The 26,804-nt window shown below is 39.9% G+C and overlaps 1 protein-coding gene across 1 annotated transcript in view; it reads right to left on the minus strand.

Annotated features, from left to right (window-relative positions):
- Positions 1-4,019: 4,019 nt before the first annotated feature.
- Positions 4,020-26,804, minus strand: part of Col12a1 (collagen type XII alpha 1 chain) — a 105,379-nt gene continuing 82,594 nt past the window's right edge. The window contains exons 51-65 of the mRNA XM_038322304.1: positions 25,319-25,468; positions 23,151-23,228; positions 21,426-21,512; positions 19,679-19,732; positions 19,092-19,187; positions 18,616-18,669; positions 17,550-17,603; positions 14,732-14,785; positions 13,335-13,406; positions 10,651-10,686; positions 10,478-10,544; positions 9,401-9,589; positions 8,364-8,432; positions 6,977-7,147; positions 4,020-4,838 (exon numbers count right to left, since the gene is read on the minus strand). Coding sequence (XP_038178232.1) covers positions 4,663-4,838; positions 6,977-7,147; positions 8,364-8,432; positions 9,401-9,589; positions 10,478-10,544; positions 10,651-10,686; positions 13,335-13,406; positions 14,732-14,785; positions 17,550-17,603; positions 18,616-18,669; positions 19,092-19,187; positions 19,679-19,732; positions 21,426-21,512; positions 23,151-23,228; positions 25,319-25,468 — 1,407 coding nt within the window. The 3' untranslated portion in view covers positions 4,020-4,662. The remainder of the gene's footprint in view (positions 4,839-6,976; positions 7,148-8,363; positions 8,433-9,400; positions 9,590-10,477; positions 10,545-10,650; positions 10,687-13,334; positions 13,407-14,731; positions 14,786-17,549; positions 17,604-18,615; positions 18,670-19,091; positions 19,188-19,678; positions 19,733-21,425; positions 21,513-23,150; positions 23,229-25,318; positions 25,469-26,804) is intronic.

A 26,804-nucleotide genomic window follows, 5' to 3' on the forward strand; every position in this document is an offset into this window, starting at 1 on the left:
TGTCATTGCTAAGCAGGTAGTCCTGGAGTACATACGAAAGGAGACTAAGCAAGCTGTGAGGTGCAAGACACTAAACAGCACTCCTGCATGGCCTCTGCATCAGTTCCTGCCTTGGGTTCCTACCCTAATTTTCTTCAGTGATTGAGTGCAACCTGAGAGTTATAAGATGAAGTAAACTGTGTTTTCCCCAAATTGTTTTGGGTCATGATATTTTATTACAACAATATAATTCTAAGAGTAATGGTAAGTAAGCATAACTAAAGACAATGGCCAAACAAAAATAAAATAAGTATGTCCTTCAGTTAATGTAGCATGTGACCGTAGCACAGACACCAAGCTGGAGAAGCATCAAGTGAAGGCATGGAGGAGCTAAAGGTCAAGGATGCACAGGGGTTCTGACAGAACTGAAGGATAGAGACATTGGGAACATTTGAGCAGATAAGTAGAAAGCACCAAAAGGACAGGATGTCCCCATCAGGGATTTTAAAGAACCAGTAGTTTGTAACAAATTTATATTAATAACCTTGGAAAGATTGAGTAGCCAAGCTTGAGTAAAAGAAAAGTCTTTGATGACAAGAAGTTCAAGTAATTGAGACTATTGGATTTGTTATTCAATATGATGCTGAGATCTTTCAGAAAATGCCAGATTTTTTATCCTAGAAAGCAATGAGGACCACTAGCTGGAATATCTACTGAATTGATGGAGTGACTATAATGTAAACAGTGTGGTGAACAATGTAACTCTGGTTGACTTCCAGTGGGAAGCAGAAGGCACCATTGCAATGACTCTGGCATTTCTATCCTGACTAAATGAGTAGCTAGCTGCAGGTGAAAACGGCAATAGAGCTGCCATTTTAACTGGGCAAATGACAGCTCCAAAGACAGATAACATTCCTTGTTTTCCTTCAGAGGTAGATATGAAAAGACTGAGTTCTGGAGATATATATTGCTTTCTACCTACAGCTTTCAAGAATATGCATCAAATGAATAATATTTTATTTTTCTCTTTCTCATTCTGGATGATATGAGCATGATAATTATACGTCTATTAACTCTCATGGGCCATTTACTTAATTTAACCATGACAACCACAAAAGGTTTGAGCAGTAAAATATAAAAGCGTAAATCTATGCCTTCTTACACACTGGAAACAAAAGGAAATTCTTTTGTGATGGTGACGATTGTTCTCTGGTACTAAGGACCAGACCCAGGGCCTTACCACACTCAGCAAGAATTTTACTCTTGAGTTATATACTCGGAATTTTATTTTATTTGTTTGTTTTGTTTTAAGACAGGGTCTCATGGAGTTTACCAGACTGGTCTTGAACTTGTAATCTCCCTATGAAAGTCTCCCAAATAGCTGAGATTACATGTCTGAGCTCCAAGGAATTTCTTCTTAAAACCACTTATCTTGCAGCTTTCTATTATAGCTGAACCTAATCCTAATAAATGTGTTACATTTGGGGTACCAAGGAAACACTTTGATGTTTTATATTGATTTTTTGGAAATTTCTGACAGTATATTTTGATCATATTATTTCCTTTTTGGCAATTTCTATCAGATCCTCTTCCTACTCATCCAAATTCATGTTCCTTCCTACTTTTCAAAAAAAAAGTCAGAAGTGTGTGCGCACGCGTACACACACACACACACACACACACACACACACACACAGATGACATCTGATTCGTGTTGGTCAGCTACTCCTGAGCATGAAGCCTGTCCTGAGGGATGCACAATTCAACATTGGCAGGGAACTGGACTAGACACTGGAGTTGAAGACAGGGAGTGCAGATCCTTCTAAGAAAGGAAAGGACTATGATTCTGTTCCAAACCTTAAGCAGCCTGATCTAAGAAGACAAAGGTTGATGAATGTTTGCTTGGGCAGATATCCACATTAAACCCTAAGTAACCTAGAAGTCAATGTTGCTTTGTATTTATAACGTCTGTGAAAACAGCGGTGACTACAGCAGTTCTTTGCAAAGAGCCGTTCGTTCTCATGAACCACTTATGTCACCTTATGACTGTTGAGTCCAAGCCCTTTTTACTGAAGAAGAAATCATGATAAAAAAAAAAGAAGAAGAAATAAAGACTCATATGTGCTTAACCCAGTCCAATGGATAGAAAATGTTTAGAAACTTACATTGACTTCATTTGTATGGAAAATAATATGGAAGTAAAGAGCATGATTCTTTATAGACCCGACTGAATGCTTGAATGCTCACATATTTAAGAAAATATATGTGTAACCTACATTTACACTTGTTAAATTGCTAATGCTATTATGCAAAATATTCTACATGAACTATATGGGAATTAGGGTCTGTGTAAATGCTGTTTTCTAGCTATAGACCTCACTAGAAGTAATAACCTGTGGCCATACAAATCTCAGGCCCCTTTCTTGAAGTCGGGACCTCACCTTCATATATACAAAGTAGACATCAGTGGATGTTAGAGTTGTCTCATATTGAAACATTAGTAAGAATGTCCTTTGTGGTGTATGGCATTCTCTTCCAAGAAAGTTTCAATAAATAAACCAGCACCTGCATATTTGACTTTCTGGGATTTTGTCACTGTTTACATCCAAACTACATCATCTCTTCTCTTCCCAGTTTCCTGTGTATATGCACAGTTAATAATGAAATATGTTATGAAAATAAAAAATCACGTGTGTCAGAATTGCATGAAAAATATTTTCAATTACAAAAAGCGCATCTATACTAGCTCCTTTACTAACTCTCTATTCAGGAAGGGCTTGGCCCCCGTCCTTTCTTCCCGAGCAAACTAGAAAGTAGTGGTGAACCAAGACGTTATAAAGCCCCATCTAGTCAATCATTACTTTGTGCTTCAAATTCATGTGGCTGGGACCTCACTGAGTCAGAGACCTGAGGACCCATTTTCAGACTCCTAATCCAAGGGCTCTTCAAGGAACATTCAAACCACAAATGAATAAGAAACGACGTTGGGGGAATCTTTGAGGTCTGAAAGCCCCTGCCTGGAGACTCAGCTGTAAAGGGCTGGGGAGAGGCAGAAAACACATCTGCCTACATAGTAAGAAAGAAAGAGTGTCAGTCCTCTTCTTAGGCTAGTAGCAAAGTTGAGTTCTTCCTACAGCCTAGTGAAAGAGGGGAACTAACAGAACCTCAGTGCTCTCCTCTGGCTTTAAAAATGTGAGTGAAAAGTTGAGAATGAGAGAAAAACGCTACGAGTTAACAATCTACTTGAAGCCTCTTGATTGACATCCATTAATGTGCCATCTATGCTTTTTCATCTTGAACTCCAAGGAAAATTTACTGCATGTTTTGCCCCATGAAAATCTCTTCCACTGCCCCTCGCTTTTCAGTTGATGTTGGTTTCTTTCTAACAGATATTTACATCGTTTTTTTTTTTATATTTAAGATGCTCTTATTGCATTTTTAAGTGGAAAAGAAAAGTTTACCTAAATTAAATTTTTCCATTAAGGAATTTTCCTCTTTGCAATTAAATTTGCTATTGGGCAAAGTATAGGAAAGTAATTAAATGCACACAAAATCATGTGGGTTGTAGATTATTTGGTTGCTTGGGGGTCTCCTAGGATACCTCATTATTTTTCCACCAGCCCACACATCCTCTACATTCCTAATAAAACCTTTGGAATCTGCTGGATTTCTTAAGGCTCTCGCCACTCTCTTCAATGACTTCACCATAGCTTTAAAAAAAAATCTAAAGTTATTTAGCATAATTTAACAGTATTAGTAAGATTTGTAACCGTATCCAAGGATATTAATTTGTTTGTTGTAACAACCACTCGAGCATTCCAAAAGGCCCTTCAAAGAAAAAGAACATGCCATATCAAATTTTCAGTAGTTTTATTGAAAAATGCCTCTTTTGTTTCAGAAATAAATAATATAAGGCAGTGAAATTCACAATCTGCAGTTAAAATATAAAAAGCAGCAATTCTATGTTCATAGTCTTGAAGACAATTTCCAACTGCTTTGATAACTAAGAAACAAGTTCTGCAAAAAGTTCATTCTAAATATACAACACAAACATGCAATTCCGTTTCTGCAGAATAATCTGCAATTTGGCGTAAATGTTAGTGTGTCAAAACAAGGAGGTCTACGGCAATATGAAACAGTATCCAGTTGATACAATAGCTTCAGCTTCATGGCGGAAGGTCTGTGGTTGTTAAGAGACTAAGATTCTGTGCCCTAAAGCGGGACGGGAGGAAGGGGGAAAAGGTGAAACGTTGCAGTGAGTTGGCGTTTCCCTCCATTTTGGTTTAAGGAAAGGAATTACTGGAAATGGGGTGTGATTGAATTGCAGATTAGTACTGAGAAAGACAAAGGCTCTTTCCAAATATATAGCTGCTCTGGTTTCCAGGGCTTGCTGCTTAACCTGGAAGTTTGGCTGCCACAGCCCACCCTGGGCGTGTTCTCTCCTCGCAGCTTCTGTGAACAGCGTGTGTTGTTGTAAGCATTTGAACTGCAAAGGCTTATAAATGTCTACAGACTGTGGCAGACTAGACTGCCTGAGGAAACAAGGGTCCCTACAGTCAGAAAAGAGCACTTGTGGATGAAGCAACGCGAAGAAAACATCACAGAAAAGATGTATGCTGCCCTGCCTGACCTGTGAATGAGAATCCCAACACCTCCCACCTCGATGAACCCGTGGTCTCAGGTTCACTGCCCAGGGCCTGGGCGCACGGCACGCCGCCAACGCATGTGGTCAGGGTGCTCCCGTTCAGGCTCGTCTGCACCGTAGTCCTCCTCATATTCTGCTGTCCTCTCAGGCTCCACAGGCACGATGAAGGGCTCACGATCAGGCAGGTAGGCCCCACCCTCGGGCACATAAGGCTCTGTCCGATTCAACATTACAGTTATGGCATGACTTGGAATGTACATACGCATAGTAAAAGTTAAGTCATCACCTGAGGTGACGGCCCTCCAGTCTTAATCTCACAACCATAAATAAGTGCGTTACAGTGGTCCAATTCTTTCCATGTGCACATGCGCAGAGAGAATTTGGTAATCAAATGGGGGGGGGGGGGCACACCTTCAAAGATCCAGCAGTAAATACAATCAATGGACAAACCCTGGCAAGGGTCAGAAATTATGGGCCAAATAATTGTAAACACAGTACGTAGGTAGAATTTCTGACAAATCCCTAAATAACTGTTCGTAATTTCAAAGTCCTCACGTCAAAGAACAACTTGGAGAGCTGAGGACCTGAAGCGTATTGGCGCCTAAAAACTGAACTCGGGTCAGAAGGAGCTGTCACCCGGTTACCCTGCAGCTGGGCCTCACACAGACAGAGTTACAGTCAACAGGTGAGAAACACCTGGGACCACATCCAAACAGGAAGGAACGGTGATTTTTAGACTTTGGTTTGAAAAACTGTGCTTAAAAAACCCAAATGGGAGTACGCATACGGAATACTGAGAAGACACATGCCCTGAACTCACACATGCGCTGAACTCAGACACACTGCTAACAAGCAAGAGGGGAGCAGATCCATTCACTGTTATTGCAGAGAGCAAGCAGCCAGCAGGCTTGGGTGCAGAAGCAGACTGTTGGGTTGTTACAGAATTTTAGTGGGTAGGATCCCATCCAGATCATGTACAAGCCTCAATTAGTTTATTATTTACATAGGACATTTCTCTTCAACCAGGTTAATCGTCGTTTGTAACATGGCGTATCTCTGCTGGTTAGTAGCTTATTAGGCACCTTCTTCACAGCCAAGGCTCCTCGAGGCTGTGTCTGAACTTTTTAAAAGATGGTTTTCTACATTACTGCTGAGAAGCATCGGGCTGACACCACTGCTTTTGTATCATTCGGGTTAGTATCGAGTCTCCACCCTCCTGTATGATGCCGACCCAGGTCGTTAACCATATCTGCGGTGAGATTTCCATACAGACTCATTTTCTAATAAGCACGTGCGCAAACATCTCAGAAACAGGGTTTTCATGTATTCAAACTGTAAGCAGCACTGGAGACTTAGAAAATTTGTTAGCCGGAACCTGAAACAGGTCAGAGATGATAGTTTTTAAAAGTTGAATTACTATGCAAAATATATATATATACACATCCATCTATGTAAATGTTAAAGTATATATATATATCCATATATTTTCAGTTCACATATGCCATAAGGCAGTAATCATTTAAATTTGTTTTACAAAGAATTAAATTATAATCTTACGAATGAGTTACATAGGACTATGCATTTGGATTTGTTACTTTTGATAATATAAGATTATGCACATAAATATATAGATATATAGATATTTAGGTATTCAACTACTCATGCACTATTTGCTAGTAGCAAATCATATCAAACAGCAGTATCATTCTTAAACTTGCAAGATGCATGAGGATGCACTAATAAAAAGTCGCCATTGGCCACAACACGCCAGTCTTCTATCCAGACCAGCATGCTTCCCAAACCTCACATCCCCAGTATCAGGACAGAGACTTTTGCTGTCTACAAGTAGGGAACACTAGAATTTCATGAACAACCCTATAAAACTTTTAAGCTCCAGATTGGATAAGCATCAATTCCACAGCTGGTATGAGACAGTGAATTATTTCAGTTGTCTGTCCTGTACTATCACATGTAAATGAGAGTCCCGAAAATACTTTCACTATATATTTTCAGAATTCTCTAACTGTGTTTCTTTTTGTTTATCTCTCTATTCTTTTAGGAAATTTAAAAAAACAAAAAAAAAACTCATGAATTGGTAGCATTCATTTAACTCCCAGGAGAGTTGCAGAGAGGTTTATGATGTGGTTTGGTAAATCCAGAAATGCAGCAAGGGAAAGGGTTACTTAAATTCTAATAGTGAAAGGTGTTCTGTGCTTTAGAAGGCAGCAACATCCAAAACACAGAACTGCAAAAAGTTTTGGCACCTCCACAAAATCCTTAACTCTCCCTTCCCTCCATCCTAGGGCTCCTTACTTGTGAGGAATTGAGATCCTTAGGTTGGCAACCACATACCTGGATAGCCTTGCCCATTGTATGGGATGCTGGCACACTGCGATGAGTCACAATACCCAGGAGGACCAGGGGGTCCTCGGATACCTGAGTTTCCAGGACGGCCAGGGGGACCAGGAGGGCCTCTTGAGCCTGTAGACCCTGGTGGACCCGTTCTGGATTCTCCTTGTGGACCTAGTGTGAGGTTAAAACAAATACATTTCCCCTCTTGTCAAAAAACACCTGAGGCAGGCTTCAATACTCAAGTGACATCTCCCCTAACTTGAGGTTACACTGCCATTCACCAGTGCATAAGAAAGCAATTCCATAAGAAATTCCTCGTAAGAACCCAAAAACTTCCTTGTGATGAATTAATGCCAGCAATCCACCTCCATAGCAATTTAATTTAAGGAAAACTGATATAGCAAGAAGTAAGACAAGCTAAAATTATTTGTGAATTCTCTTGTTTGCTCCTATTCATACAAGGACAAGGATGCCTGGAATGGTTGCATCAGATAGGTAGGTAAGTATCTGGTCCACACCTCCAGTTTATATGACACAAGTGACATTCTTTCTGGATAAAGTGGCACTAAGTCATGATTAATGTAAATATAAAGACTTAATCATAAGGTTGGCCCTGGGTGCAAAGATCCAGCAACCACATGAAGAGAAGAAAAATGTGGGGCAGCAAGATGGCTTTGGTGAGTAAAAGTGCTTGCTGCCAAGCCTAAAAACCAGAGTTAATCCCCAGGACTCCTATGGTGGAAGAAGAGAACCACCCTCGCCGAGTTGTCCTCTGGCATCCACAAGTCAACATGAAATAAACACACATGCACACACACAAATAAATAGATGATAAATAGGTATTTAGACCGACAGAAAGATAACTAGACAGACAAGCAGACAGACAGATACAGATATTTAGACAGACAGACAGAAGACTTTTTTAATCTTCAAATAAGAGGAAAAAATTCCTTTTCAACCTAGTGAAAACAATGCATAAGTCAGCTGGACAGCTATTGCTTCCTTGGAACACGCTGGGGAAATACTGGAAAGGAAAGTGTGTGTCGAATCTTTCATTTTTCTCACTCTAATAACTCCATATTGAAGCATACTAGAAAAAATAGCATTTAGAGGATATAAAGCAAACAAAAACAATACAACAACAACAACACAAAACACCACACAGAAAGTCCCTACCAAATGAAAGTGATCCTTCCTTAAGTCAGCGACCATCCCACCTTCATATACGGAAGCTGTGAGCAAACCTGATGGAGCATGCTCTTTAACAAAGAGAACAGTCCAGCTGGACTGTGCACTCAAAGACCGCCATATTGGTGTAAAGCTGATGCTATGAAGTTGCCTCTCACGCTTTATAGACTTTTCCAATCTGATGTCTTAACAAGCTTACCTGGCGGTCCCGGCGGCCCGCGGGATCCTGGAGACCCGATACCCCTTTCACCTTTCTCTCCAGGCAAACCTACAGAGAGAGAGAGAGAGAGAGAGAGAGAGAGGAGAGAGGAGATGAGAGAGAGAGAGAGAGAGAGAGAGAGAGAGAGAGAGAGAAGAAAAGCATGGGAAATTTTTATCTGGAAACATGATTTTTCATCTTAAATAATAATAATTCAAGTAACTCATTTCCTTAGTGAAAACAGAACCTAATTTTTCCCAGAAGTTCACTCCTGAAGCCAAATTCTTTCTAGACATTTGTGTAATTCCAGGTTCATGGCCAAGAAACAAATCTGGCTGAAAGTCAGAGGGGAATTATTTGAAGGCTACAAATAGGACTAATATATTGTCAAATAGTAATTAAAAGCAGAGGTCTTAGAGAAGGCCCTTCAGGTAGACTTTAGGAGCTGTGTGTGCACAGCATTGACACCATCAGATAGCAGGGTTACATAACTCTTAAACTGGCATTCACTGACCTGAAACATCTGGAAGCAGAAAAATTCCAGTTTTCTCCCCCCCCCCCTTTCAATTTCATTTATCTACCATGAAATTAAAGTCAAACAAATATCCTAGAACCAGTGCCAGGCCTTGAATGAGGGAATAGAAAAAATTTGGACCTAAGACCGTTGGGCTGCTCAGATGTCCTGGGTGGCTTCTCAGTTCTTGTCACAGTCACAACACTTGGTCAGATGTGAGTCCTGATTCCATGTGCCAAGACCCTGCTTCCCACGAACGTCACAGAAAGCTCAATGGACAGAAACGTCTCTACTGAGATCTGCTGAAAGCAGCGTCTGTTTTCTCGCACCCCCATCACCAGGATACACACCTGTGAACTGCGAATTACCACAGGCAAAGGTGGCTCCCAGGCAGCTCGTCTGGACTGTCTAAATAGCACTGAAGTTTCTTGCCAAATTCTGCCCTCCCAATACTTTAAACCTGCCCCAATTCTAGCACATGCAAGCTCTTCCCTTATCTCTGGGTAAAGTCAGAAAGACCCACCTCGTTCACCAGGGGGTCCCTGCATCCCCGGTGTGCCAGGGAATCCTGGTCGCCCCCCAGGTCCGGGTTCTCCTCTGGCTCCAGCATCGCCAGGGGGCCCTGGGGGCCCTGGTGGGCCAGGCTGGTTGCGATTTGAGTGGTAATCATTTGGAATCTGATTCAGCATCTGATTGAATCTGCTCATCTGGCCTGTAAAATAGAAAGACTTGCTAGAAAGAAACCCAGGAAGGGAAGTGCAAGACTGGGAAGTTACTTTCTCTTAGCATCTAAGGAGATCTACCTCCTTCCTTCCTTCTCTCTAGGAAGTGTTCTAATTAGTACAAACAATTAAAAAAATGAGATACATCAGCCACCCAGTACAAAATAACCTTTGATAGATGGTCATTTCCCCAAAATGCTCAACTCAAGCCATAAGCATTGTTGTGAATATAAGAATTATCAAAGTGTGGGGTGGCTCTGAAATATACTACCTTCCAGTGTGCTGAATGATGTCACTCAAAAGAGAGTCCTTTTGAAATTAGGACAGTGTGTTATTTTTCTAGGTACCTAAGGCAATGACACCCAGATTGTAGCACAAATGAGAACTTTTGTAAGCACACACTGAAAAATATATTATTTCTGGGCCTCATTTCCAAGCACAGTATTCACTGGGTTTAGAACATGGTCTAGGAACTCTCATTTCTAACAAGCAAATTAAGCAATTTGAAGGAATGTGTTCCTTAGAATCGTGCAGTGAGAAACACTGACTAAACTTTAGAGAAAGAGCCCTGAGTTGGCCCGTACTCCATCTTCAGAGAGAGTGAGAGCTCTGAATCAAGGTTGCCTACATCTTCAGAGAAAGAGCCCTGAGTTCAAGACTGGCCTGCTCTCCATTTTCAGAGAGAGAGCCCTGAGTTCAAGTCTAGCCCACACTCCATCTTCAGGCAAGGAGCTGTCTGAATTGGGAATTTCTCTGATCAACTCTATGACTCAAGTTCTGTAGGTTTCCTAGAATTACTTTAAAAGTCATTCAAATGGTAAGCAATGAATTACTACTTATAAGTCGTTCACAGACTCAGATGGTAAACTATGAATTACCACTTATTAGTTGTTCGCAGACTTGTCTTGCAACTGCTCTCATCATGTTCTGGGAAGCAATGTCTCCCTGAATAATTAAATTTTAAAAAAAAATAAAATATTATTTCTATAATTTTGGATGTCAACATTTAACTCTTGAAATAAAATTAAGTCAAATTTTATGAAATACATACCCTATCACCTTTTTCTCCTTTTAACCCAGATTGACCCTAAAACACAGGAATGTCACACTTTAGAAACAGGAAGGTAGAGTCTAAAAGAGCAGTTCTCAGCCTGTGGGTCATGATGACTCCCTTGCATGGGAGTCACCTAAAAATGTCAGCCAACACAGATATTTACATTACAGTCATAACAGTAACAAAATTATAGTTGTGAAGTAGCAATGAAAATAATTTTATGATTGGGGCCACCACAGCGTGAGGAACTGTATTAAAGGCTCACAGCACTAGGAAGCCTGAGAGCCACTGGTCTAAAGTGATACATAGACAGAAATGACAAGAGAGAGGCCAGAGCCCATCATCTGATAAACCAGCAAAATGAGGGGCTCTAATCTAATTAATCTAGCTAATTCTTCCTCCAGCTAATCTTTGTGATTGAATAGAAAAAAAAGTGTTTTTCTTTCTTAATTGTCTCACATCCAAACAACCACATAGTCTTTATCATGCTCAATCAGAAGCACCTTCCTGTCCAGGAGAGAGCCTTTGGGGGCAGGAACTTCCTATCTTTCGGTAGCATCTTTTCAAACTGCCAACTGCCATTAAAAAAGGAACATCCAAGTCGTTAACAAATCTGATGTTGGGATACTATTCCAGCCAAACCAACTTGGACCATTGTAGTTCAAATCAAGGCCTAGTGTAACTATTCCACTATCCTCTTAACTGACCTCCCGACTTCCTGCTTTTGTTCTTAATAGCCTATTCTTGATACAGATGCAAGAATGGTATTTTTAAAGAAAAATTAGATTGTCTCACTTCACATGAGTTCAAATAAATACCTACTGAATTAGAATTATTCTAAGAAAAAGTTGTGCTTGGCTTTCTTATTGCCAAAAGTATTATATTTTTGTGGAAATTTTAACATTGAATATGGAATTTTGTGCAAACTGCAGTTATTATTTTTTTATTTCTTGCTCTTTTGAAAAGTTTCTGATTTACTTTTTATTTTATTTCTACTCTAAACTGACTACTTAAATTTTTCAAGAAAGAGATTCACGAGTACCGTATGTATGTCACAACTACCCTTCCAGCTCCCCACTAAGTCCTCTCATGTGCCCCTCAATTATTACTGTTTCACACACACATACACACACCCTACTAAGGGAATTTAGTATTTCTCCTGTGTGCATATGTTTAGGGATGACCATTTGAAGTTGAATAACCTATCTGGGTCTCACGTTTAAAGGAAACTAAGTTTCCTTCTCGCAGTGGCCATTAAGTACCTTTAGTTCTTCATCTAGGGGTGAGGCCTTGTGGTATCGCCCCCATACATGTTGGCATGACAACTAGTGCTGTCATTATCCAGTCTTGTTTAGACAATCATATCGTTAGGAGTTCATGGGAATATTTCCCCCAAACCCTCGTCCATGATCTTGTAGAAGCATCCTTGCTACCAGTAAAAGCAATAGAAATTTTTGAGCCTCTGCTTGCTAGATTAGCAATACCCTTGCCTCATGCTAATGCAAAATTAACCATGAAGGGTATGAAGTCCTATGGTTATTGCAAATACTTGTGGAAATTTTAGAAACTCCAAATTCAATGGGAAGGTACTAATTTGAAAGCACATGATAGGTATAATAATATTGCAGTTCTTATTTCTAACTCAACATTAAGAGTGAGAGAGAGCTAAATCAGATATAAACTGAGAAAGGACCACATTAGAAAAAGTAAAACAAGCAACTCAAGTTTAGCTACTTATTTATTTGTTTGTGCTAAGTGTTGAACCCATGGCCCTGCACATTGTAGGCAAGCACTACACCACTGAGATACCCCCTCAGTCTAGCACATAATTTTGTTTGCACATACACGTGTGGTGAGGGCATTTGAATATACATATGTCGGTTCATGTGTGCCATGGCACACATGTGGAGATCTGAGGACAGCCTTGGGTGTTCATCCCCAACTTCCATATTATTGGAGACAAAGTCTCTTTGCTGTTTTTCCACTGTGGGTGCCAGATAACTAGCCTGAGCCCTTCCAGGGATTCTCCCATTTCTTCCTGTCATCTCTCTGTAGGAACACTGGGATAACAGATACTCATACATGTCCAGTTTTTTATAAATGTTCTGGAGATTCAAACTTAGACCCTCATGTTTGCATAGCTGGCATTTTTACCCACTAAGCCATCTCCTTAGGTCCCAGTAAACACTTCTAACACTGGTCTGATGCTCCAGCATCCTCAGCTATGGAGCAAGGAACAAATGGTGCAGCTGGGCAGTATTGTCTGCCAAAGGGTTAACATTCATAAACTAAGGAAGTAGGCGCCCTGCACGCCGATCATGTATTTTTATGCCTTAAACAGCATACCACTTATAAATAAAAAGAATGATTTTGCTGACCCAGCTAGAAGCTCTGAGTGTTTATGCAGTGCAGAAATATGTGTCTTGGCTCATACTCCCTTCCTCCTTTTAAAGAAACCCAATGACCACAATTTTCATCCCAGGAAATTATAGCAACCCAGCAGGGGAAAAAAAAGTCTTTAGAACTATTCCCAAGTCAAATCCATGGGTTTATCATTGTTTCAGCAAGGCTCCAAACACATTTATGACTGAGATAACCTAAATATGCCCAAGCCTTGGAGTTCTCTTTATCTTTGTCCACAAGAGAACAAAAGTCAGTAAACACGCAAGGCATCTACTTACTGGTCTGCCATGATCTCCAGGTTTCCCTGGTTTTCCACTTGGCCCTGTGGCTCCTGGAGAGCCAGGAGTTCCCTACAATCACAGAGCAAGAAAGGGAATGTTAGGGTGAGGAAAAATCCTAGTCACAGTAACTAAAGAACCGACCAGGTTTAAAAACTTGTAAAAGAAGCAGACTATCATTACACGGTAAGGAAGAGGACAGCCACATTTTGAGGTAACATGGGGGTGGGGGTAAGTCTTGGCATTTTGGTCTGCACTGTATCTTGAATCTAATGAAAAAAATACATGCAAACGTATAACCAGTTTCACAATCTCTGGACTACCACCCCAATAATTTGCTACAGTGCATATCTACAGAAGGAAACTTCTGAATTTTTAGCTTATTTCTGAAACAGAAAATAAGAATAATAGCTCCAAAAGACAGGGATGGAAACTTTGGCTAGAGAGGGATTAAAAAGGTGGCTGGGTTTATCATGGTTTGGCTGCACTTCTGATGTCTGCAGAGGAGTCTAGAAATCACTGCTTCCTCAGGGACATTCCCCAGGCTCCAAGTCTCTCTAGCCTATCAGCGCTCTTCAACCCAGAGAAACCACAAGAATTTCTCCCTGTTGCTTTTAAGTCAACTTTCAGGCATTTCCGCCATATATCTACCGGGCTATTTATAATATAATATCTAATACATCTTGTTCTAAAGCCTACCATTTCCATTAAATGGAATAGTAAGATTTTTAAAATAGTTCTCTGTCAATTTATGCAAAAAATTGAACTCTGCAGTAAACACTTAGATTTAATATTTAAACCTGAAAACATATGTATTAAAGATAAATAATAAAATCATTTAAACATATGTTCCAAAATCTCCGAATCCTACCACACAGACAGGGGCACAGCCACTGTCTCCATTCCACTGTGACCTCACCTATGGGCGGTGCTCCTCTAAGAAGCTTCAGAATCTCTTATCTTCAGTATGTTCTCCATAAATAATAAGAAGACCCTTTAAGTTGTAGATAAAACCTACTTCCCCAGAATGACTGATGGTTGCTCATTAATAATGTCCTTAACATTTAAATGTCACAAGCTTCAGAATCACAAGGTAACCATTGAGGTCCTGAACATAACCACTCAACACAGAGGAAAATCACAAGACTAACCAGCAAGTGGCCAAGTCAGTCTGAGATTTTTCTAAAACATAACTTAATCAAGCATCTGTATTTTGACATATCTGCTTTCTCTAGCACATTTTAATTTATAAAAAAAAAATCCAAATAGCTCATGTAACAATATACTCCAGAACACAGACGGAGGGTAACTCAAACCATGTTTTCTCACTAGCAAAATTAGAACAAAGGCAAAAGAGATTGGGGACAGGTGAAGACCATGTAACCTGCTTGTCTTACCGGTGGCCCGGGTGGGCCTCTTGGTCCCATTGCACCATCTTTTCCAGTGAAACCCTAGGTAAGAATGAAATCACAATTACAGATTAGGAAGAAAATGAACAAGTTAAATGAAGCTGAATAGATCATTAAGAGTGAATGGGAAATACGAAGGACAGAGTACAGTTTGGTGTTTGGTAGATAAGCTTTCAACATGAAGACCATTTCAAAACAACTCATTTCAACTTACATTATTACACTGTTACAGAGCAACATTAATTTGCTCTATGCTCATTAATTTGTATAGTTACACATAAAACCATTTTAAATGCCAAACTAATCTTTTTCAAATAAGGCAGATTTTGGCTTTTACTTCTGTAAGACTGTAAAGAAAGGTGAAGAGAGATTGACTCTGTCTACTCTGTCTACTCTGAGTTGCTCTCTGAGAGAGAAAAACTGTATTAACTGCCCTACACCCTAAGAGGAAAGGAAGTTTTCCATTCTCACAACCAGCATGAAACTCTCTCCCTTCTTCCACAGAGCCAAGCTGTGTCAATGTGAGCATCAAGGAAAGGGCAGGGTGCACCTCCCTGTAGGGCTGCCCTTTGGCTCCTGCGTCCAAGCTGATGAGCTCCTTCTCTCTGTACAGTGCCAAATGACCTCTGCCCGGAGTGAGTCACCCTGCTACCTAGTCTGCTTTCATTCCCAAGAACAGATCTCTGAACCCCAGCCGAGGACTTCTGAGTCAGCCTTCTGTTTATGTTTGCTGCATTCCTCCGTCAGAAATGATTTTTCTCCCATTTTCTTCAGAGAATAAGAATGATCAGTACCAGGCATGGTGGCTTCATGCCTGTAATTCCAGCATTTAGGAAGCTGAGACAGAAGGGTGGCTGAGTCCTGGGCCACTCTGGCTTTGAAAAATTGAACATGAAAGAATAATTATTTTGTCCATAATTACTCAGCATCCATATTTCTTAGTCTACTGACTTCACAATAGCAGAAACTTAAAGGGTTTTATTTAAGGGAATTTTAGAAATACTCCATATCCGAAAAACATACATTTTCAGAAACTCAAAGGGATAAACTTTCAGACTGCTCTCTGAAGGAGTGAGGCCAGCTTAACACAAACCAGATTCTGAGTATATCTGATACAAAACCAACATTACTTCTGAGAGCCACTTAAGAAACAAAAATGTTCCAGTAGCTTTGCTGAGATGGTCTGAATGACATTTATTCCATATAAACATAGCCAACTGCTACCTAGTATGCTCTTTCTCATTCTTTAGTGAGTATGATGCTTTTAACAATCTAGTTGTGCTTGGGACTTTGAAGGAGCATATCTAAATTGAGGAGAAGGGATTTAGTCTGATAGTCCTTAAAGGGGCTATCTTGAGCCACCTGCAGACTGCCATGCTGCAACTTCTAGTTTCACTTCTTGTTGCAGGCCTGCAGCTGTTATGTTCACCCATGTGACAGTGTTGAAGAGACTAGCAATCATTTTATATAAATATGTATACCAGATACAAGTGCCTGGGGTTCTTCTGTTGTTCCTCCTTTGTCACATGCCCTGCTATTCCTGCAGAACCTTAATCCTTGGCTTCACTCTCCTGCTTCCATCTCTAAGCCTGTTCCTTTCTTATTTTGTTGGCCAAGATCCCCCTAACCAGTCTCTCCCCCTGTGTGAAATTGTTTGTGGCCTGCTCCCTCTGTGCACCTGCCTTTAGCCTCAGAGGCAGTACTGAGAAATAGGTAGGTAGACGGAGCTGTGGAAGAAGGGGGGAACGAGTTCTTGAAATCTTTCTTCACTTTCATCCCAGGAGACCAGAATAGAGTCACCACAATGTTGGATCCGGATTAGAGTTTCAGAGAGGAAATGCAAAGGTTCCCTCAGTCTTTCTAGAAACAGTGCTCTGGAGAACACCACCCGCTATTCTGAGATGTCTTGGTAAGCCATTGCTCCCAGAGTGACACATCCCTGCCAGCAATTACTCACAGATATTAAGGTTAGCAAATTACATGCTAACTGACAGCAGGTATAGCACTAACCCTTCAAGAGAGGCTGATAGTAGCAGTTTAGCCTGACTGATAGAGTGCAGACAGCCCTCACACTGTTGTTTAAACCATAAAATGATGGAGGACTCTCAAAGTTGCAAGATTTGTGGGCTCTGAGGAATTTAATATCTCTAAATTCCTCTTACTAAAGCAATTTTGGTCTCTTCTTGAAACAAATGTTTTCATAGCGTTGGTGAATGAAGAAGCATCAATGTCATGTTCAAAATTACATTCACATGTAATTGTTCACAAGGTTACCACTTAGCCTGTCCCAGAATGGAATGGCTTTCCTACCTTGTTATTACCTTGAGTCAAGAGCAAATTTGAATGCTGCTGCAAATCAAGTCCCTACTGAATACCAGCTCTTTGCACCGGTGTCAAGCTCAGAAGGGACACTTGTCTTCTAAAGGTGTAGAGTTCCTCGAGACTTCAAAGACAATGCTATGAAAGCTAAGGCTACTCTCCAACTTACATAAAGTCAATCTCACGATAAAGATTTTAATTACAGAAACTAAAACAATTCCTAAGTTTCTTTAATGTTTTCCTAATCAGTTAAAAATGATTTACTGGGCTCTGAATCTAATACAACTTAAAAATTCTCAAAATTAAAATTTCAAATACTTCCCCTAAAGTCCCATCAATTTGTTTAAGGGAATTCATGGTGGTTCTGATGCTGGATACTGATACCAGTTTGAAGCTTTCCACAAGATATGGAATTCCACATTTCCAACAGTGCAAACAGGACTGTGGGGATTCTGTAATTAATGTAGATGTGTGGCCCAAAACTTACTCTGTCTCCTGGTGGTCCCATTGGTCCTGGTGGGCCAGGTAATCCTGGGGTTCCCTGCACAAAGAGGAACAAACAATTAGTGCACAGTGAAATACTGCGTGTGTAGAAAGTGATGATTAACATCCTCCAAAAATATTAGAAGAAGAAGAAGGAGAAGGAGAAGGAGAAGGAGAAGGAGAAGGAGAAGGAGAAGGAGAAGGAGAAGGAGAAGGAGAAGGGAAGGAAGGAAGGAAGGAAGGAAGGAAGGAAGGAAGGAAGAAAGGAAGAAAGAAAGAAAGAAAGAAAGAAAGAAAGAAAGAAAGAAAGACAGGAAGGAAGAAAGGAAGGAAGGAAAGAAAGAGAGAGACAGAAAGAGAGGAAGGAAGAAAGGAAGGAAGGAAAGAAAGAAAGAGAGAGAGAGAGAGAAAGAAAGAAAGAAAGAAAGAAAGAAAGAAAGAAAGAAAGAAGATAGGAAGGAGAAATAAAGACAGAAGAATGAAGCAAGGAGGAAAGAGATAGATAGATACAGAAATACAAGGACAAGGAAAGAAAAGAAAACAAATAAACTACAAGCAATAAATAAAGAAGGTAAATAAATAGAAGAAATCAAAGAAAGACATAAGTGTTGGGGGTTCTGAAAAGCACACAGAAGGTTCATAGCCAACAGCACCCAGGCCTCACAAACATCAGTCAGCAAAGGCAGACCTCTGAATAAACACTTGTACTTTAGGCTCTAAGGAACAGAGTGAGAAAGTGCAGGTCCATGAAAGCACGCAGCGCAGCTTACGCTTCACTTCTTCATTGTTTCACCTTTTAAATTAACATTCCTTTTCATATAATATATTCTGATCATGTTTTTCTCTCCATCCAGCTCCTCCATTGCCACCTCACCCACCAAGCTCCACAGCCTCTCTCTCTCTCTCCCTCTCTCTCTCTCTCTCCCTCCCTCCCTCCCTCCCTCCCTCCCTCCCTCCTCCCTCCCTCCCTCCTCTCTCTCTCTCTCTCTCTCTCTCTCTCTCTCTCTCTCTCTCTCACAAACATTTGCAACATTCAAAGACAACTTTTCAAACGGTCCATGAGAACTCACAGTCCGGCCGGGAAGCCCTGGCTCTCCTGCGTCACCTTTCATTCCCTGGCGACCCTAGAGTGGGCAGCGAGAAGATGGTTCTCAGAGATTATGGAGATTACATTTAAAAGGAAGAAATGAGTCACTTATGCACTTTTATTAATTTATTATTCCAGTGCAAAGGTTCAGAGACGAGCACATAGGTCTGCTTCAAGGGAGATGAATAAACCAGTTTTTATTATTATTAACCACTCACTTTCTCCAGTAAATGCCATTCTGGACTTTCTACTTTACATTGTGAAATGCTATTATATAATTACAGGATTATATATCTACTTTGAAAGAATTTAGTTTAACAAAAGTGATATGTGCATTAATTTTAGGAAGTTTTTGAGAGATCAAATAAGTAGAACAAATTTTTCTGCAGTTATTTATTGCATATTCCATTTACATATCTAAAATAATTTTCATTTACTACAGAAAGCCTTTATGCCTACCTGTTCTCCTGGAATGGAGAGTCCATTGGGTCCCTGGGGGCCTGGAGGACCCTGAGGGCCTGGGGGACCTGTATCTCCACGGGGACCTGGAGGCCCCTAAAATATATGAGGAAAAGAAAGAAGGGAGGAAGGGGAGGGCGGTGATGTAACACCCTCCAGTAGGAACATTTAGACGTTCCTTCATAGCCTGAAAGCATCACCACTTAGTCTTCATAAACATTTTGGAAATACATACTTGTAGAAAACTGTGTTGATGTCATTCTTTCATTCCCTTTACTACACATTTAAAAAGTAGAATGTGCAGGGAATTCACGAGAACACTTAGATTTCAATAAAAGTCCTATTAAAAGTAGACTTTTTAAAGTGAAAGGCATTATATAATACATAGTGCATTCATAGATTCCCAAGAGCTCAAAGTTCAAATTTTGTTAGATTTAATCTTTAATAATTGCTCACTATATCTGAAACCAAGAATAGTGATACACCTTGGGGCACACTAAACTAAGGTCAAATACCTCCTCCACAGAAACTTAAACAACCACACTTCAACATACTGATGAATATTTGGAGTATTAAAATGTACTTACAACTGCCCCGTTGATGCCCCTTTCACCTCTGGGACCTTTTGCACCAGGTCCTCCCTAAAACACATAAAAAAGAACACATTTTGGTGTGAGCATAAGGAAAATAAAAATGGATATATAAAAATAGTGTTTAAAGAAGGAAAAATAGTCTCTAAACAGTTAATACTCTCACAGTTATTAAAGTGACTTTTTAATATTTATTAAAATAAACATTTTATTTTATAAAATAAAAATATGCAAAATATTAAAGGAAAACCATCATGTCATAGCTGGTGTGCAGCGCTATGACTAAATCACTTGCCTAGCATGTGCAAAGCCCTGGTTTGAGGCCTGCATAGCTAAGAAATAAATTTGTGTCATACAAACACACAGGAAAATAGAATTTCAAAACTTTTTACACTCTTTGTTTCTTCCTGTTATACTTATAGCAGTAGAATAAAAAGAAAAATGCATTTGAGAATTATATGAATTATATTCTCAAAGGAAAATAACCAAAAGAATTATATTGATGGAGGAAAATATCCTAATCTCTCTGGACCTTGGAGCATGTACTTAAGAAACAAGAATTCAAAGCCAAATGCAAAGCCAAAATAAATATAATAATAACATCAGAAAATGGTACCTCAAAACTGGAGGGAAACAAACCTGAAAAGTATCTGTCAGATCCAAGTTATATGCCAGGTACGTATCAAATTAATGATACTAATTCCAGTGACATTTGAATCTGTTTATTAAAACTTACTTGTAACTAACCTAAAATAAATTATTTACTATAACCCAAGAATAACAAGGGTTGGTGTTCTTGGTATCTTTGAGCTGCTCCCATAGCAATAACTTATTGTCCTAAGTCAATGAAATTAGAGCAATCACTTTTATTCCTCAATGGGGCTCAAGTCGGCTCAACCTTAAATTGAGGAATACACACTGATTGATCAATGTTCTCTACCATAATTGTAGTCTTCAATGCTTCACTTTGCATTTTCTTAGTCTCCCATTCCCACTGCATAGTATCCAGTCATAGACTCTCCACTCAAGTTATTCCAAACTCTAGCACTTTCTCCCAGCGCTTAGACTATGACATATATTTGAGTTATTGCCTTTATGTATCCTGTTCATGGTGTGTCCATGTCAGGTTCATATGTCTAGTTTCTAAGTAAGCTGTTCTTGACGAGCTTTCCAAACCATGGATCTATTCCATTCATGCAAGAAATTTCAGGAAATGTAAGACTTTCCAAGCTCTTGAATTTACAGATGGAAACCCAAGCTTGTGTTTTTAATAGAAAAGTCTTAAAGAGTGCCGATGTTGTTGTCCCTGGGCAGATATAGAAATGGACCAAGCACTAGAACCAAATTATCTTTCTAAAAAAATAATTCTTGTTACATTAGTATATTCTTCCCATGGCACATGAGTGGAAGTCAGAGGACAACTTGCAGAAGATGGTTCTTTTATTTCACCTTAGGGTCCCAGGGATAAAACACAGGTCATTAGGCTTGGCAGTAAGGACATTTATCAACTGACTTGCCTTGACAGCTCCCAAATTTTCTTTTTGATTCACTTTACTTAAGATCTCAAAATCTATTTTAAGTATGGCTAGAAGTTTAGCATATTTTATCCACCAAGAGCACAAATGGAAAAATAGCATGTTATGGTCTCCATACTGGCAAACAGGTGATCATTCCAAAGATCCCCCTCCAAAAAGATTTCAAAACTAAACAATAATGCTCTATGTGATGATGTTGGTCTCCTTACTGCGGGGCCTGGGGGGCCTGGAGGTCCAACGCTGTCCTGTGTACACGTGCAAGCATTCGGAAGAGCAGGGCATTTTGCTTCATCTCTCTGAAATGTTGAAAAGATTATTTGCAGATAAATTTAGTGAGGAGTGATGGGTGACATCCTATCCACTAACCCCATTTGCATACATGAGAATCTGTTTCCCAACTGAAAGAAATGGCTGCTAGTTATCGTCACTTATAAATGGTCTAACATAGAACCTTCTCTGGTCCTCTGAGCTTTATTTGAGCAAACCCCACACATAACAAAGTAATGTTCGCAAGATTAGCAGGACAACTGGCCGTTTAAACCAATTTTCTTTCATCCCTGTTATAGAAATGCTACATATTTTAAACACCAACTCCATTTAATTCAGAAAAATTAAAATTAAAAAGCAAAGCGATTTGTCTTCCTCTATCATCCACATAGTGGTTTTTGTTGTTGTTGTTGTTGTTTTTGGTTTTTCGAGACAGGGTTTCTCTGTAGCTTTGGAGCCTGTCCTGGAACTAGCTCTTGTAGACCAGGCTGGTCTCGAACTCACAGAGATCCGCCTGCCTCTGCCTCCCAAGTGCTGGGATTAAAGGCGTGCGCCACCGCCGCCCGGCTCCACATAGTGTTTTTCTCACTTCACTGGGACCTCGGCTAAACACTCTTATCACCAAAAGTTGATGGCACCTGCCATCACTCCCCCTCACTTCTCCTTGACTTGGTTTTCTTCCTAGGTCCTCCACTATGCAGCATAACACAGGTATCTGGGGTTATTTGTTCCAGGATCTCCTGAGAATACCAAGGCCTAAGGATACTAAAATCCCTCATATAAAATGCTGCAGTTTTCACATGTAGCCTAAGTACATCCCCCTGCGTACTTCAGACCATGACTAGATTACTTAGTACAGCAGAAGTGCTATGAATGGCTGTCACCTTATGCTATTTAGAAAATAATGGCAAGAAAAATGTCTGTGTGAGGTTGGTAAATATCTGTTAGGAAAACATTAGAGCAAAAAAAAATAGTGCTTATAAGTTCAATAGATATGGTCTTTTTTATATTTCCAGTCTGTATTTGGTTGAACCCACAGCTAAGAAGCCCAGGAAGAACCAATGTATCTACTTATTAATTTCTCTCATTGCTGTTCACAGATACTCCTTTTTACTGCCACAACCCTGGCATATTGAGGGGTTGATGGCTTATAATAAATGTTCACTAAATATTTAATAGTGACATTTACCTAGCAGATGTGTGCAGCTGTGCCTGCCAAAGCATCATCTCAACAACAATGAACTTTAACCGTACCACCTATACATAACACAGACACACACATGCACACACATATGTATGTATGTATGTATTCCTTCCATCAAAATACCCTTAGTAAGCCAGAAAAGTAATAGCTTATTTGGTAAAAGCCTGTTACGCAGTAGGAGGTCTGCAGTTAGAAGGTTTATCAAACACATTGGCTCAGCACGACCTTCCTGGCTGTTGCTGAGAGAATTTCCAGATATGGTCTTGTGCATGCCTCGCCTTGGTGAAGGGTCACATGAGCCCCGGCCTGAGCAATGGTAGCTGAAAAGCACACACACACGTTGCACATCTCTGGGCTCCAATCTAGAACTGCAGCTGCTGAGTGCTACTTCCTGTCCCAGGCCATTTGCATCATAAGGGTTCCTTCTTGGGGGACAAGTAAAGCCAGGACAGGACTTACTCACCCGAGAGGGAATATCACAGCATCTGTCTCTGCTGGTCCACACCGGGCTGCAGACAATGTCAAAGCTCTGGATTTGGAACTGCAAACAACCAACAGCCACATCAGCTAAGCATGCAGGAAGACATTCTAAACAATTTAATCTTGCCAACTTTAGGCAGATTCTGTCTAGAGCTTACACTCCTGAGAACACTGTTATGCTTGCATGTGGTGAGGGGAAGGAGGAAATGTGGGCCTAAAGGAGACAGTACTCTTTTAGGGAACTGTGTCTACCCAGATTCTATCCCTGATTCACTTGCTGAAAAGAAATGTTTGAGTGAAGGATTTAAGAACATTAGATCCTGTGTTTAAATTAATCTGAATACTACACATGTTTAAATCAATCTTTAAAGATGTGTTTTTGTAGAAAAGAAACATTAAAGAAACTTTATGCTATAGTTGATGACCTTCACTTTAGAAATGTCTGTCTAGAAATCAACTAATAGTTTTTAGGGCCCTCAGATGAACTATTTTAGTGAGGTACATGCCATCTGTCTTTTTAGAATTTAAGACAGAACTGTTTACACAAAAAGAAAAGGGCTGTCTAGACACAGCCATTCCTTTAAAGATCTGCTGGTTGTGTTTCCTCCCTGCAGCCTGAAGATACTGTACACGCTATTGGAGGAGAAAAGACATTGACATTTCCCCCAGCTATCAACCCCACAAACTACCAACCTGCCAAGCAAGTCACCGACTGTTCTCTGTCAGGATCTGAGGCCTTCTCCACTAGAGGGAATTCAACTATAAGCCCAGTCAAAATACCCTTGACTGAGGAGGTCTTAATTCTTCAATTGTGATGGTAACAGTCTGCCATCTAAATATTTATAGACAAATATGATCCCCAGCCATAATCAGAGACGCTTCTCTTTGCAGTGAAGGCAGAGATACATGGCTGCTGACGATGCTGAGAACACACGATCGCAAGTACTCAGCCCTGAGCAGGACATTTATGCCGCACTCCCTAGGGCCTCGTTTATGCCCCCACCCCATGGCCCAGGAAAGAATGTCCTATCTGGAAGACGGGGAGAAGAGTTTTGAGAAGATGTCTTCTGAGCGCTACAGAGCCAAGGCAGTCATCTTACAGTCACTATGGTTGCATGCAACGGGCCTGCACAAGCCTGGGCCTGTCAACTGCCAATTGGGGATCAGCCAGGGGTCCATGAGGCCCCACTTCTCATTAGCCATTAGTTACTGATAAATTCTGGGGGAAAGGAAGACACCATCTTCAGTTATGTAACTACTGATGAGCCCACCAGATACCAAAGGACAGCTCCAAATCTATGGTCACATGACCAATCTTAGTTAAACTCAGTGGGTCTCAAAAGGGGAGGAGATCAGGAATAAAAATCTGATAACAGCTTTATTTAAATATCAAAGCCAATATTCATCAAAATGTTGTGTCTATCATAATTCTATTAAATTTATACTAATTGTTCCCATACTATAGCCAAAAAAAACTTATCCTGTCTACAGAAGAAAACTAAAATAATGACATTTAAAAATAATAATAACAGAAGCCAAAACTGTTAGCTTCTAGGACAATGTTTATTGGTTGACAGGATGTCTCATGAGCCTGGGATAGTGAAAGTTTGAGACTTAAGTCTCCATTTCTGGATCACAGTGTGAATAAAGGCCATGTGCTTGCCTTAAATCCAAGGCAATGAAACTTGAAATTGAGCGTCAGTTGGCTGCACTGCCATGGCAATCATTTAAGACAGCCCTCTCTGTGGGTGACAGGAACAGCTAATGGCCGTGGAGGCTTCATGTCCCAATTGCACAAATTCAGGTTAACAATTATTTTGAAATCATGAACTATTACGACCTCACTCGATATGTAAGCATTTGTTTGCCTTGTTTCTTCCCAGAATGACCCTGTTGTAAGAGATTTCATGGTGTCTCTTGAAGCCTGAGTACCTCATTTTGACTTCAGTAGTAAAAAAAGCACATTATTGTGTTCTCTTGGTAGCAAGTTCTCTGAGTGTAATTTTTCCACACCTTCAAACTGACTAATAAACTTGACAGTTTAAAACACACTGAGGGAAATAAATAAAATTCAGAGATTTAGAAAATACTACATCAATCTTATTTACTAAAAGGCACTAAACATCAAAAATACCAAAATGTGTTACTTACTGTCGCTGACTTCTTCTCCCCTTTAAGAAGTTTTCCAAGAATTTCATAGCCATCAGTTGTGATATTTCCAGCTTCCTTGATATCTTTTTCTACAATTTCATAGCAGTCAATATAAATCTTAACACTTTTTGAAGTCACTACAATATGGACCTAAAAAGACAATTTCCATTATGAAATTCTCTCAAAAAAATAAGCTGATTTCTGCATACTTTATATTACATTCTTTATAACTATTTTTTAAACCCTTTCTTTCCAAGCCAAAAGTCTTGGGTTAAAAATCCAAGAACCCAGGTTTCAAATGATGTCCTAGGAAACGGTACTGGCCACTCGCTGCATTTCAAAGTCTGTCACCCGTGTACGTGGGTGTCGTTTCATAAATTCCAACTGTGTGCTCTCGCTGAGACAACCAGAAAGGATGCAGTAGATGAACGAACTTGTAAACAGTCAAGAATTATCTGAAAATAGGTTAATAAACCACTAAATATTTCACTTAGTACAAATGAGCTGTAGCTATCTCTCATTGATGTCAGTTCTGAAGATGGCAGACATTAGGAAGTCTATTGAAACAGAAAATTGGTGAAGCGTTTGTATAGAAGCAAGGAAGAGAATGGCTGTGGGTAACTGTTGTCTTCACAGCTACGCTTATGGATTGCACTATCTCAGCACAAATACTAAAGCAAAAATTTGGAGATTACTGTGAAAAGTTTACAGAAAGTTAAAAATGTCAGAAATAGTTTTGACTGCCCTGGAGCAGGTGGAATAAGAAATTTTCCTAAAGTTTTATTTTAAAACTAAATATTTTTCTTACAAGGAGTCATCACTAAAGCACTGGCTCATAACATCTATGATAAATAGGAATTGCATGTCTTTGTATACAAGTGATTCATGGCTTACTAAAAATAAAGTTTAAACATCTGTGAGATAGTCAGCTAATACTGAACTCAAGAACATAAGCATTTCTAGGATACTTAGTATATAACAAAAGTTAAAACTTTTTATGGGTCCTTAAATGAACAACCACAGAAACAAGAATCCACAGGGGTTATTGCAAAAGCAAAACCAATTTTAATTTGTATCATTCAAAATATACTTGTCTTTCACTGTGAACCATAAATGACCACATCCTAAGAACACATTTTGCTATAATTTATTCACTCAGTTTACTGCATTTTAATCTTATGCATAATTATATTTCAACATGAATTCCTCATCGGTAGATTACTGGCCCAAAAATTCAGGATTATGGTTGCCTGCATTGGGCCTGAAGAAGACTGTGCCTATCACCCATAGATGGGGAGGACTCATGGGACCAGAGCCTATTCTGATTCATAGTTATTAGTTACTAGTAGATTTGGGGCACGGGAGACATTCATTGTCCTCAATGTATACTACAAATAAGTTCCTCAGGCCCCAATAGATAATTTGAAACTCATGGTCACACAGAGAGCCCTAGTTTAACTCACAGGCAAACCCTCATACATATAAA

The sequence above is a fragment of the Arvicola amphibius genome, chromosome 3 (genome assembly GCF_903992535.2).
Source record: "Arvicola amphibius chromosome 3, mArvAmp1.2, whole genome shotgun sequence".
NCBI lineage: Eukaryota > Metazoa > Chordata > Mammalia > Rodentia > Cricetidae > Arvicola > Arvicola amphibius.